At 39.3% G+C, this 14,090-nt stretch overlaps 1 protein-coding gene across 3 annotated transcripts in view; it reads right to left on the bottom strand.

Moving 5' to 3' along the window:
- adgrv1 (adhesion G protein-coupled receptor V1) overlaps window positions 1–14,090 on the bottom strand; it is a 559,481-nt gene that overhangs the window by 405,801 nt on the left and 139,590 nt on the right. For all 3 annotated transcript variants that reach the window (XM_043709105.1, XM_043709113.1, XM_043709123.1), the window contains 3 exons: window positions 13,814–14,058; window positions 4,996–5,177; window positions 907–1,718 (listed from right to left, as the gene is read on the bottom strand). In XM_043709105.1, coding sequence (XP_043565040.1) covers window positions 907–1,718; window positions 4,996–5,177; window positions 13,814–14,058 — 1,239 coding nt within the window. The remainder of the gene's footprint in view (window positions 1–906; window positions 1,719–4,995; window positions 5,178–13,813; window positions 14,059–14,090) is intronic.

The following is a 14,090-nucleotide window of genomic DNA, read 5'->3' as shown; positions in this document are numbered from 1 at the left end:
TGTAGAAGAGTTCCGCCCAGCATGAGAATACGGAATTTCAAGGGAAGCATTTATCCTTGCCAATGTTTTTTAGTTTATGGATTTACAAGTCAGCAGAATGTGGATAGAAATCCTCAATTTATTAGAATGGAATAAGTAAAGGTTCATCAGAATTGCAAAAGCTTTGTGCCAGTGGACTCAGAAAAATCGTAAATTGTCTCCGCATACAAGTAAAAGAAACTGAGAGGATCCAGTTAAGTAAAACCTGAAGAAGTTGAGGTAGAAGTGAAATTTCTCTGGATTTGAGTATTTGTTAAAAAAATGTTGGAGAACACATTAAAATACTGCTTTGCAGTTTGTGTTATGGTCTTTCCAACAATGTTACAAAGAGCTCTATTTGTTCTTTCTTTATCTATTTCATGTAATAAATTCATGTTTTGTTGTTAAGACATGTCTGCAGTCTCCCATGAATATTTCATGACTGACCACCATGGTAACCATGGTAATGCAAAAATGAAACATATGATCCATCAGGCCAGATTTCATTCTGGGATGACTTCTACAATATTACTATCGGCTGGGATCATAGCATAACTTCACACATGTATTTAAAAGAGAGTTAGGTAAATGCAAGAGAGTGACAGAACAAAATGAATATACTGATCAACTGAGAGAAAGTATGGGTGGTGTGAGAATAATCATCAACACAGACCTTCTTTGTGCATTCCAGGCATATTATTGGACATGTCTCAATCCAAGGTTAGGAAAAAGGGTGACAAAAGTCCATGTTAAGAGAAAAATACAAAAGGTCATTAAATTGTCATAATAGACTGCCAGAAATACACATTAAGTTTGAATACAGGATGGGCTAAAAATGATGAAATCATCAAAAAAACACATTAACTCATACACACATAATTTCCTTACCTTCTCCAAATGTTAAAATTTCACCATCACCAATGAAATCAATGTTTGTTGTAGCTGTACCACCAACCACACTCCACTCCACTGTTACTTCACCAAGACTCCCACCACTCCTATCTATGACCAGTTGCACTGTCGTCTGAGTTGCCTCCATTACTTCAAGATAACTCCCCTTATCTGTGGCATTTGGATGTGTACTGTATATCAAAAAGATCCCAAATGCATCTCCATTCATAGCTATTACAATAGTGGAGATATTTGGTTGGCCGATTGTGGGCTGGTTTGCTGGAATGACCATTCCATTCAACAGTTCCACATTCAAAAGTAAAACGGCAAATTTTTCATCACCTTCAGGTATGCTGTCAGTTAGTATTGTAACTGAGAGATTAGCAAACTCTTCTCCATCATGCATGCTCGCCCATAATCCAGTGACTGGCTCATAGTCGCTACCAGCTGTCGCTTGGGCACTCAGCAAAGCAGATACACTCGAACTGTTCTTGCGATATGTTATGAATTCTGTACTGTTGGTCAGTATGTTTGGCAATGAAGCTACCCAAGAACACTGGGCTATCCCAGAGAAATTTGTAAACGAGAAGGCTGAACAAGTTTCTTCCTTGAGACAAATAGATGCACATGTATGAAAAGCATCCCTCGTCAGAGAAACATTCTCCTGAAGAATAGGCTGGCCATTCACAAATCCAGTGGTTGGTGGTTCATAATAAGAGAAAATGTCCTGTCCATCCTTCACCAAAAGGTCCACAAAATCAATTTTGGAGGTGCTGTAAAATATTCGCAGTTTCCCAAAATGGCCTCCACTACAGGGAAAGCAAGCACAATTGAACACTGGGTTACAAAATACATATTGATATCTCATTTACACATGATTTTTCATTCCTGTTAAACTCAAGGTTTGGTTTCTACATGTGTAAATGTATCTACACATTAATGTTTACCAACAGGATCAGCTTCGGCATCACAACAGGCTCACGTTTCATACACTGCTTAACGGCAACTGATCATAACATTAACTTGCATTTACATGGCATCTATAATGTCACAAAAATTATCAGGTGCTTCATAAGAAAAAGCAACAGGACTAGGCCCCTTGAGCTTGCTCCACCATTTAATAAGATAATGTCTTATCTGATACGCAAACTTGCTTACTATCCCTGGTAATATTTCAACCCCTTGCTTATTATCAATGTAAACACAAGAATCTACCCACCTCTGCCTCAAAAATATTCAAAGACTCTGCTTGCACCAATTTTTGGCATGGAGTTCCAAAAGCTTGCAGCCTTCTGTGAGAAAAAGTATCTCCTCATCTGTCTTAAATGGGCAATTTTGTGACACATTCACAAAGAAACATGGATCCCTCTACACTCAGAGTTTTTGAATCTTTCACCATTTACATAATATGCTTGTTTTTTATTTTTGTTATCAAAATGGACATTTTTACTTTTTCCCATATTACACTTCATGTGCCAGATTTTTGTCCACTCAAATTTTCCACATTCCTTTATAGTCTCCTTAATTCCTTTTCACATCTCACTTTTGTACCTATCTTGGTTTCATCAGCAAATTTAGCAACCATAATTTAATTGCTTCATTCCAAATCATTTATTTAAATTGTAAAAGGTTGGGGTCCCAGCATTGATTCTTAAGGTACACCACCCGTTACATTTTGCCAATCAGAAAATTGTTCATTTATACATAATCTCTGTTCCCTATAAGCCCATATCATGATGATGATAAGAGAATTGAAAGAAAAGGGCAATTGATGATTATAGGCAACATTCACAAGGTCATCAATCATGAGAAGAGGAAGTTGTATGGTCAGATGTTGAAAGGGAATATGGTCAAAGAATTGGGAGATGAACATGATGAGTTTAGAAAAGACAAGAAAGTGTGGCAATAGACTGGATGTCAGAGATTCAGGAAAAGATGGAACCTTGAGGTCAAGGAACAAGACACAGGCAGCTGAACAAATGGTCTTAGACGTCCATGAGTTTCATGCACTTTTAGGAATTGAGTACAGTGGGCACAATGAGCATGAATGTAAGGAAAGAGCTGGTAGTGAAGAAAGTATTTGGTACACCTTCCTTTACTGGTCAGAGCACTGAGTATAGGAATTGGGACATCAAGTTGTGGCTGTATAGGACATTGGTTAGACCATTTTTGAAATATTGTATGCAATTCTGGTCTCCCTCCTATCGGAAGAATATTGTGAAACCTGAAAGGGTTCAGAAAAGATTAACAAGGATGTTGCCAGGGTTGGAGGATTTGAGCTATGGGACAGGCTGAATAGACTGGGGCTTTTTTGCCTAAAGCATCAAAGGCTGAGGGGTGACCTTATAGAAGTTTATAAAATCATTCAGGGCATGGATAGGATAAATAGACAATGTCTTGTCCTCAGGTGGGGGGAGTCCAGAACAAGAGGACATAGGTTTAGAGTGAAAGGGAAAGATTTAAAAGGGACTTAGAGACAATTTTTCACATAAAGGGTGATGCTTGTATGGAATGAGCTGTCACAGGAACTGGTGGAGGCTGGTACAATTACAGCATTTAAAAGGCATCTGGATGGGTACATGAATAGAAGGGTTTAAAGGCATATGGGCCAAATGCTGGCAAATGGGACTAGATTAATTTAGGATATCTGGTCAGCGTGAATGAGTTGGACCGAAGGGTTTCTTTCCATGCTGTACATCTCAATGACTAAAAGAAAAAGTCAAGAGTTTGTATTTGCCCTAAATTATCTGCATTTAATGAAAAAAAAATCAACATGAAAAGTAAAAGTAGTTTTTATATAAGGGAAACTAACTGACACGTTCAACTGAGACCCTGAGAAATGGTAATAATATTTGTAATAGTTTCAAACCACATACTCTTGGAGTTTTACCTTACAATTGTATTATTTGAAATGCAGCACCATGTGAATTGACGTTAGTTTATTTAATTTTCAGCTCATTGAATCCAACACAAACTATTCATTATTTTTCAGTTTGATAAGTATACACTGACAATGATAATTGCATTTTTAAATGAGACATTCCCCATATTCTGCAGTGAAACTCAACATGACTATCTTTTATGCATCTAATAAGATGTCCAGTTACACTCTGATAAACAAGTTGAGGCTATAATGTTATCTATGACTACACAGATAAAAATATGATCAACTGCAAAGGATCAACATGTTGTATTTTAGTTGTTGCGCTTTATTATTTAATGCATGAGCCTAGATTTTGCAAACAGTGGTGAAGAATGGATGTCATTCATCGTTCAGCTCACTGACAGCTGCCTGCAAAATTCTCTCCACTCCTAGAGCAAAGATTTGCCCAAATCTGGCACCTGATCCAGCAGATAATGTCTACAACGGATCTGTTGTGTCAAAGTAGGGCAAGGAATAGTGAGGTTCTTCAACCAAACAAACTGAAGAACCTTCACTACACATACAGAATCCAACACAGGAAGCAGAAAGCAGGAAAGATGAATTATGTATTAATGATGTACAGCAAGTGAAAAAAAGATTTGGGAAGGCAGATAGGACTAAGGGAAAGAGATAGAAGAAACTAAGTAATGCATATGTTTGAAATAAATCGAATTACCAAATCTGCTCATCTTCTTCTTATGATATTAAAGCTTACACTTATTATCCAAACTTTCAAGTATGGAGAGCATTTCTTTTAAGTTGTCATCACTTACGAAGCCATCAAAGCTTATTCCTAGCCTAACTGTTTCAGCCTATTTTACTGTTGAACTAATGGGCAAACAGCACAATTCAGATTGTTGCACGCACTTTCATGTCAACTCTATCAGTGAAGACACAACAGAGCACCCTGTGGATGAGCAAGATATCACTGATGGCAATTTTGGAATTCTGCAATTAACTGAGCAGGTATATACTCCAGAAGTTACTGAGTACACAAGTACATAGTTAAATGTGAAATCCAAAAATTATTGGCAGATCGTCTCCATTATAATGAAGAGCATTGTTAAAGCTCACTGTTATCTTTTTCAAAATATGGCCCATTATAGTGTATCCGAAATACCATAAAAAGATTAATCATCTAATTTTCTCAAATTATTGCCCACCTTCTTTTCACAGTGACATTTATTTTGGAATTTCCTTCCAATGGTTCCTGTACTCTGTACACTGTCTGTGTGAAATGAACAGTACCGTGTGGGTTGTCATTGGCTGGAACAATAATATTCACCACATTGTTCCTCCCTATGGAGCTTCCATAAGTAGAACTGGTAAGTTTTACTTGGATAGTCTGTAAAGGAAAACAATTTGCTTTGAAATTAGTTTATAAGCCATGTTAAAAACATCTCAAACTTACATTTTCCATTCAGTCTCATAGTCTGAGAACAGTGTGTAAAATTTAGCTATTAGCTTCCCGAAATCACATCAGTCTTCTTCCTTGCACTTCTTTTGATTTTTTTTGTATTCACTGGATTTCAGCTTACAATGTTGTAAAGACCATGTCTTTTCATTTTGAGATTTAATTAGAAAATTGTTGACTGAGATAAGAAAGAGCTGTTTTGAAACCAATGTTATGGCAAGGCTGCTGCGGTTTTGAAAAGCAAATAACTGGATACCTATGCCAGGAATCGTGCAAACATCTGTCTGGCAAAGTGCAAAATGAAGAGTTGAGTTGCAGACAATGCTGACCAAATGCAACTTTTACTGGCATTGGTCTATGAACTTGACAAGTTATCGCTGACAGAGAATTTTTGCCTACTAACAATGCGCTAGGCTCTCAGGTCACTGAAAATATTGAAACTCAGAACAAGTTAGAGAGAGAGAAATATTTAGCTCTTCCCCAACTGAGGAGGAGTCTCCCTATTCTCTGTAGTCACCACATTGTAAACCAAAAGAAAGCAGTTTATTTTACTTGCAACAATGATTGTAAGCTTTTAGATTAGATTACTTACAGTGTGGAAACAGGCCCCTCGGCCCAACAAGTCCACACCGACCCTCCGAAGAGACCCATTCCCTTACATTTACCCCTTCACCTAACACTACGGACAATTTAGCATGGCCAATTCACATAACCTGCAATCTTTGTGACTGTTGGAGGAAACCAGAGCACCCGGAGGAAACCCACGCAGACACAGGGAGAATGTGCAAACTCCACACAGACAGTTGCCTGAGGTGGGAACTGAACCCAGATCTCTGGTGCTGTGAGGCAGCAGTGCTAACCACTGTGATAAGCTGTGATAAGTCAGAGACTTTTTATACATGTATCAGTTACTTTGTGTTTCTTAACAACTAGTGGAAGCAACTGGAAAAACGTGACTGGCCAGCAGAAGATTCACAAGGATCCACTCAAAACAGTACCTGGGAACAAAGACGACTAAACTGACTTTTCACCTTTTCTCCTCTGTCTATAATTTATTTCACATTGTCTGTTTTCTTTGTGTAAGGGGGAATTTAAAAGGGGATTTAGCTTTTCATTAGTCTCATTACATGCTGATAGTTTGTAACCTATTATCTGTAGCTGGAGTCTTATTACTTATAATAAATTATATTTTTGTCGAATACAGAAATCTGGTCCATGCTTTCCATCACACAGGGTATGCAAATCAGGTAAATTGGGGAACTTAATATTTTTCAACAAATCTTTAGCTTCAATGATAACTCCAGATACAGTGGGTCTTGATTTCCAACTCAAGTCGAAATAACTTTAAAACAGAAGTACTGGGCTATGTAAAAAAAAGATAAGCTCCAACCTACATAACATATTGTAAATGTACCTTTGAATAGGATAAATCTGCTTCAAATAAATAATTTATAACAACACTCTGAAAACGAATTGGAAGAATTTTTAACATGCAATCATAATCTGGAATGGTGCATCTGGAACAAAATACAAAATATCCAATTTTCTTCTCCATAATGAAAACGAAAAATGGGCAGTTTCTATGATGGGAAGCTGATTCACCATGGCCAGTCTCCTGCCCTGAAAACTGTTTAAACCTTTGTAGTGTATTTTTTAATTTTCTTTTAATTTAAGGAAGCCTGACATATTGGGTTCTAGTACTGGAATGCATTATAGAAACAGGTGGTCCTGATGAAGGGATTATGCCTGAAAGATCGACTCTCCTGCTGCTCAGACGCTGCCTGACCTGCTGTGCTTTTCCAGTGCCACACATTTCAACTTAATTCCCTCAAATACTTATCCAATTTTCTTTTAAAAACATTAATCATTTCCAATTCCACCTCCACCTCAGGTGTGTCCCAGATCATTAACACTCATTACATTAACATTTCTTTTCATTTTCCCTCTGTATTTCTTACTCATCCCTTCAAATCTGTGTCCTCTAGACCTTGTACCATCAGCTATGGGAGCAGTTTGCATTTCTCATAATCACACCAGATGTCAATTGTGAATTTGATAAGAGTTCTTTTGGTCCTGTGGTTGGGGCAGAAACCTGATTGATGGGACTCAAACATGGAGGTTCAGGAAAGATGGGCAAGAATTGGGAAACGACAGGAAGTTAAATGGAATTTGGAGAGGTAATGGGTGTTGGCAATAACTTAGTAGTTCACAAAGGCAAAAAGGCTATTTTTTTGTTTTGCAGAGAGGTTAACAGCAGATTTGAAGGGGAGAGGGACCTGAGGAGAAAGAATTGTTAATATTATCAATGAACACTGGAACCAGGAAGGGAAGGTGTATGGTCGGCAGTTTAGTCAATGTAGATTTGAAAATAAAAGGTGTTCAGAGACAGCAGAAGAAAATTTTAAAAGATGCAAATTTAGTGCTACAGCATATATCTTGAAGGAGGTTTGATCTGTTGGGGTAACAAAACAAAAGGCAAGTGACAGAGGCAGCTGACCAGATGACCTTAATCTTAAAGACAAAGGAGTTATCGAGTTCCTTCTCGTTGTTGGAGGTGAGAGTAGAGGAGGAGTCTGGAGAGGGATTGAAAAAGAATTGTAAAACCGATGTTTTGTGATAACTGTGGGAAGTATGAATATCTTTTATATTGCAAACTGGTCCAAACTGAATTTAAAACCGGCAACTAAACACACCTGTCGTCACCTGCTAACAGTTTTGTGGCAATGCCAGTACCACACAAAGGTACATGTACACTTTGAATGTCACATGATCTCATGACCGATGCTGCACCATTTCTGTCATCATTGGGTGGTAAATGGAGATATTAAAGCCAACTTGAGTGAGAAGTCTGAGATAGCAACTGCCAGACACATATTCCACTCTCCTCCATTGTCAGCATTTCACAGGGACCGTTCCCTCGGGGACATTCTGATATCTCCTCCTCCTTCACTCACAACACCACCCCATACCACCTGCACTTCACTCAATCTAATCTACTGTGTTCGCTGCTCACAATGTGGTTTCCTCTACACTGGCAAGTTAGACCATAATACCATAAGACATAGGAGTGGAAGTAAGGCCATTCGGCCCATCGAGTCCACTCCGCCATTCAATCATGGCTGATGGGCATTTCAACGCCACTTAACCACACTCTCCCCATGGCCATTAATTCCTTGTGAGATCAAGAATTTATCGATCGCTGCCTTGAAGACATTTAACGTCCCAGCCTCCACTGTGCTCCATGGTAATGAATTCCACAGGCCCACCATTCTCTGGTTGAAGAAATGTCTCCTCATTTCCATTCTAAATTGATCCCCTCTAATTCTAAGGCTGTACCCACTGGTCCTACTCTTCTCGCCTAACAGAAACAGATTTCCAATGTCCACCCATTCTAAGCCATGTATTATCTTGTAAGTTTCTATTAGATCTCCCCTCAACCTTCTAAACTCTAATGAATACAATCCTAGGATCCTCAGCCATTCATCGTATGCTAGACCTCCCATTCCAGGGATCATCCATGTGAATCTCCGCTGGACATGCTCCAGTGCCAGTATATCCTTCCTGAGGTGTGGGACCCAAAATTGGACACATTATTCTAAATGGGGCCTAACTAGAGCTTTATAAAGTCTCAGTAGTACATTGCTGCATTTACAGTCCAACCCTCTTGAGATAAATGACAACATAACATTTGTTTTCTTAACTACGGAATCAACCTGCAAGTCACCCTTTTAAGAATCCTTGACTAGCAATCCCAGATCCCTTCGTACTTTGGCTTTATGAATTTTTTCCGTTTAGAAAATAGTCCATGCCTGTATTCTTTTTTCCAAACTACAAGCCCTCGCATTTGCTCACATTGTATTTCATCAACCATTTCTTGGACCACTCTCCTACACTGTCTAAATCTTTCTGCAGCCTCCCCACCTCCTCAGAACTACCTGCCTGTCCACCTAACTTCGTATCATTGGCGAACTTCACCAAGATGCCCCCAGTCCCTTCATCCTGAGCATTAATACATAAAGTGAACAGCTGCAGCACCAACACTAAACCCTGCGGGACACCACTAGTAACCTACTGCCATTCCGAAAAAGAACTTTTATCCCAACTCTCTGCCTTCTGTCAGACAGCCAATCCTCAATCCATGCCAGTAGCTCATCTCGAACACCATGGACCCTCACCTTACTTAGCAGCCTCCCATGAGGCACCTTATTGAAGTCCTTTTGGAAGTCTAGGTAGATAACATCCACAGGGTTTCCTAGGTCTAACCTATGTGTTACCTCTTCAAAGAATTCTAACAGGTTTTGTCAGGCACGAGTGCCCCTTACTAAATCCATGCTGACTCGTTCTAATCCGACACTGCACTTCCAAGAATTTCGAAATCTCATTCTTAACAATGAATTCTAGAATTTTATCTTCCCAGTCTTCTGATTTCCCTGTGCTCTTGGCCACTTTATAGGCTCTCTCTTTTTCTTTATTACATTTCCTGACTTCCATTGTCAGCCATGGCTGTCTAATTCCCCCACCTCCAGGTAATCTTTCTTTTCTTTGGGATGAACCTCTGTACTGTGTCCTCAATTACACCCAGAGACTCCTGCCATTGTTGCACTACTACCTTCCCCACTAGGCTCTGCTTCCAGTCAATTTTTGTCAGTTCCTCTCTCATGCCCCTGTAATTACCTCTATTTATCTATAACACCATTACATCCAATTTTGCCTTCTCTCTTTCAAACTGCCGTCTGAATTCTACCATATTATGATCACTGCCTCTTAAGTGTTCCCTTACTTTAAGATCATTTATAAAGTCTGGCTCATTACATAGGACTAAGTCCAGAATAGCCTGCTCCCTTTCAATGACCAAGGCAGCTGAAATACATCTTAACCAAGCAATGGTTCAATCAATGATGTTCCTTGTGTTGTGACTTCCAACTCACTTCAATGATTTCTGACAAGCATTAGCAATCATATGCGAAGAGAGTAGCCCATCACCAAGGATCCACTCAGCAATTCATGTCCTTGGTGTAAACTAAAAAAGGTACCAGTGCGTATCAAAACACTCAGACACTGACGCTGCTGCTAGGAGAGGACGCACGCATCCAAATGATTCACTTCCTGTGGTTTCAGATTAACTGTACTTTGAGTGAATAGGTTCCTCTTCCATTGTGAAAAAAATACTTAGTTATATCATTATATCTTTTGTTAAAGAAAGCTAATCTGTTCTTAAATAAACACAAAAAGTTTTACAAAGTGGCTCCAAAAAGCCACATATCTTTTCTTGTCGATTCAACTGTTATCAAGATCAGACAGACCTTATCTTAAGAGCCAATCACAAAGGACAATTACGTAATTCAAGGACTTCAGGACTTTCCACTGAATGTTCAGAAAGTTGAGAGAACTCAAATTATTTATCGTGTTGAACTGGAGATGGGAAGGACATCACAACGAATTCCAGTATAATTGTTTTGTGGAACAACAATTCATCAAAGTTAATACTTGCAATCAGATTCTTGTATCTGATTAAAGTTTGCTGAGGACAGCCATTTCAAAGGAGAACCATCTGAACACCATAAGAGAAACATCTTGAAACAGCAAATGCTTCTCAACAGGGACAGCGGAAGGTGCTCAAGAAAAAAACAGCTAAAGGACTGCTGTACTGAACCAGGCTGTGGTGAACCAAAATCTCAAAAGCTGCAAAAGTGAATCATGTAAGGTAGTCATTCATGTAGTCACAGGACCTGTTCTGTGAACTGCGTCCACCTGTGGGAGCAACATCTGACTTATAGATGACAGAAGTCACTGCAGTTCCTGAATCTAACTTCAAGTTTCAACTGCTTCACTGAAGACCTTCACTGAAGATGTGGAAAGCTGATAATAGCTCCAGATCCCATTGCCTGGACAGTCTACCTGTCCTCAGCCAACCAAAATATTATGAATTCGCTGGGACCTCTTGCATTGCGCATTTATTGCCTCCCTGATGTCTCAATGAGTGGTTAGTTGGGCAATGCTGCAAATATCATCTGCAGAACCCTGGAAAGATTCACTGTGTGGAAGGCATAAGTTTGAATAACTTACAATGATGCTGGCAGTGGGTGGTCAAAGTGTTCTGTGAACTGAAAACCAAACGAATTGCAGGTGCTGGAAATCAGAAATAGAAATTTCTGTTCTGAAGGATCACTGGACCTGAAATGCTAACTCTGTTTTCTCTCTGCAGATGTTGCCTGACCTGCTGAATTTTTCCAGCAACTTCTGATTTTTGTTGCATGAACTCCTGTATAACAGTGTATTAATCTCTAACTGTTTCCCTGTGAAGATATGGTCTCCTCAAACGCCATCTCCCTCAAACATTTGTAAATATGTATCTTCCTGGTCCTATAAACTTTTGGATGTGTCAGCGCCCCGCATTGCTGTTAATAGACGAGTTTCCCACTTGCGTACCCTTCCATGATGGACATGGTTTGTAGGTGTTTTTGTGCTGTCAGGGAACTGAAATGCAGCCTCCTGCGTGACTCTCTGAGCCTGGTTACCATTTTGCCCACACCAGTGGATTCACAAAATCCAGTCCACTATCATTGTGATCCTAACTATCAGGTCTTCTCCAAAGGAAAGCTGCTCCAATCCCAAGGTAAATATCAATGATATGGAAGACGTTTGTGTACTGATATTAGTTCCTTGTTCAATTTAATTGATTTCAAGAAGACTTTTGATAATATCCATTAGCGGTCACTTTGCTAATTGCAAGGAATACCAAAGCAGCACATTAACATCTTTAAAGCCTTATACTATGGCTCCAGCTGCTGCATCAAGACCAGTACGAGCCCTATTGACACATTCAACAATCAGAGGAATAAGGCAGAGCTGAATATTCTCCCCTTTTCTTTTTCTCTTGCTGTATAATGAACAGGCATTCTGCCTCCACACATTGTTATTGGCCTTTATCCAGCAAGTTTTCCCACTGAAGACAAAGCAAGTCAAAGTAACAATCACTCTGAACTGTTTTAATGGGGACATTAATTTCAGAGTAATGGGAGGCAGTGATGCACTGCTAACATCACTGATTCGTTCATCCAGAAACCCAGCCTAATGTTCTGGGAACACGGGTTCAATTCATCATGGCAGATGATGAAATTTGAATGCAACATTTGGAATAAAAAAAAGCTTGCCCAATATAGTCATACAGCCATAGAGCTGTATAGCACAGAAACGGATGCTTCGGTCCAACTCGTTGGTGCCAAGCAGATAACCTACATTAATCTAATCCCATTTGCCAGCATTTGGTCTACATCCTTCTATGCCCTTCCTATTCATGTATCCATCCAGATGCCTTTTAGTTATTGTAATTGTATCAGCTTCCATCAATTCCTCGGGCAGCTCATTTCATACACACACCACCCGCTGCATGAGAACGGTGCCCCTTAGGTCCCTTTCAGATGTTTCACTCTCACCTTAAACTATGCCCTCTAGTTTTGCACACCCCTACCCTGCGGAAAAGATCTTAGCTGTTCACCCTATCCATGCCCCGATGATTTTATAAATGGCTATAAGGTCATCCCTCAGTTTCCAATGCGCCAGGGAAAATAGCCCCAGCCTATTCAGCTTCTCCTTATTGCTCAAACCATCCAAACCTGGCAACATCCTTGTAAATCTTTTCTGAACCCTTTCAAGTTCACAACATCGTTCCTATATCAGGGAGACCATGGCGACACACAACCACTGTTGACTGTCACAAAAACTCTTTTGGTTCACGAATGTGCTGAATGTCTTTTAGGGAAGGTAATCTGCTATCTTTACCTGATCTGGTCTACATGGGGGTTTCTTGACTCTTTACTGTCTCTGGACAATTAGGAATTGGCAACAAATGCTGGCCTAGCCAGCAACCCCTTGCATTGAGGGTCCTCCTACAATACTTCCATTGTGAAAATCCACAAACTCTGTTAACTGCTTACCTTAAGAAACCCAAGAATGAGATTTCTAACTTATTCAGTCAAATTGAATTACATAATTCAAATACAAATGTCGCTATTTCAATTAAGGTCATTATGTTTTCCCTCATTTTCTGTAGGCAGCAACAACAAACAGATCATAATTCAAGTCACTGAGATGTGAAATCCTTTCAAATGTACCTTTTTCTTTTGAAATACTATGACAAAAATTGCAAAAGAAACTCCAGATCTGGCTTCTCCAACAACATCCAGTAGCTGAGTTGCCTTATTAATAAACATCTTATCTGAATTTGATGCTTTTAGCAATTAAGTAAATGATAGCCTCTCTCGTAAACAATCCAAAAACAACATTCAAAGCAGCATAGGATTGAGAGTTAGTTGGCTATTTACCATTATGACTTATAGATTATAGATTAGCAATCTATATTTTAACATTAAAATAACCAACAGCAATTGAGAGAAATGCACAGAGCTCTGGGAGCATGTTTAAGGACATGTGAAAGGAGTGTGATTGAGTGATGTAATGTGCACACTATCCACTGTCAATACTCAAAACAAAGTATAGATAAAACAAAATTTCAAGATTTTACTGGAATTATTCATCCACAGTATTTAAAACCACTTTGTTGTTACCTCCTCAATTTCAGGGAAATCATCTGCCCGGAGTTCCAACTGTAAGTTTTGAATAGTTTGCCCAGGAGTAAATGTCACCTCACCCAAGGCCACCTCAAGATCATTGGTAACTTGCTGATCATTTGTCATGGCAACCCACTGGACTGTAACAGTACCAACTGTTCCAGCATTTCGAACAACTGACAGATTTATCTTTGTCGTCTCAGATTCTGGCTCTTCAACAATAAATTCTGTCCTTTCGAAAGCTACAACAGAAAACAAACCATTAGGATTTTAT

This window comes from Chiloscyllium plagiosum, chromosome 2, assembly GCF_004010195.1.
Source record: "Chiloscyllium plagiosum isolate BGI_BamShark_2017 chromosome 2, ASM401019v2, whole genome shotgun sequence".
NCBI classification, from domain to species: Eukaryota; Metazoa; Chordata; class Chondrichthyes; order Orectolobiformes; family Hemiscylliidae; genus Chiloscyllium; species Chiloscyllium plagiosum.
This window is presented reverse-complemented; position numbering and strand designations above follow the sequence as displayed.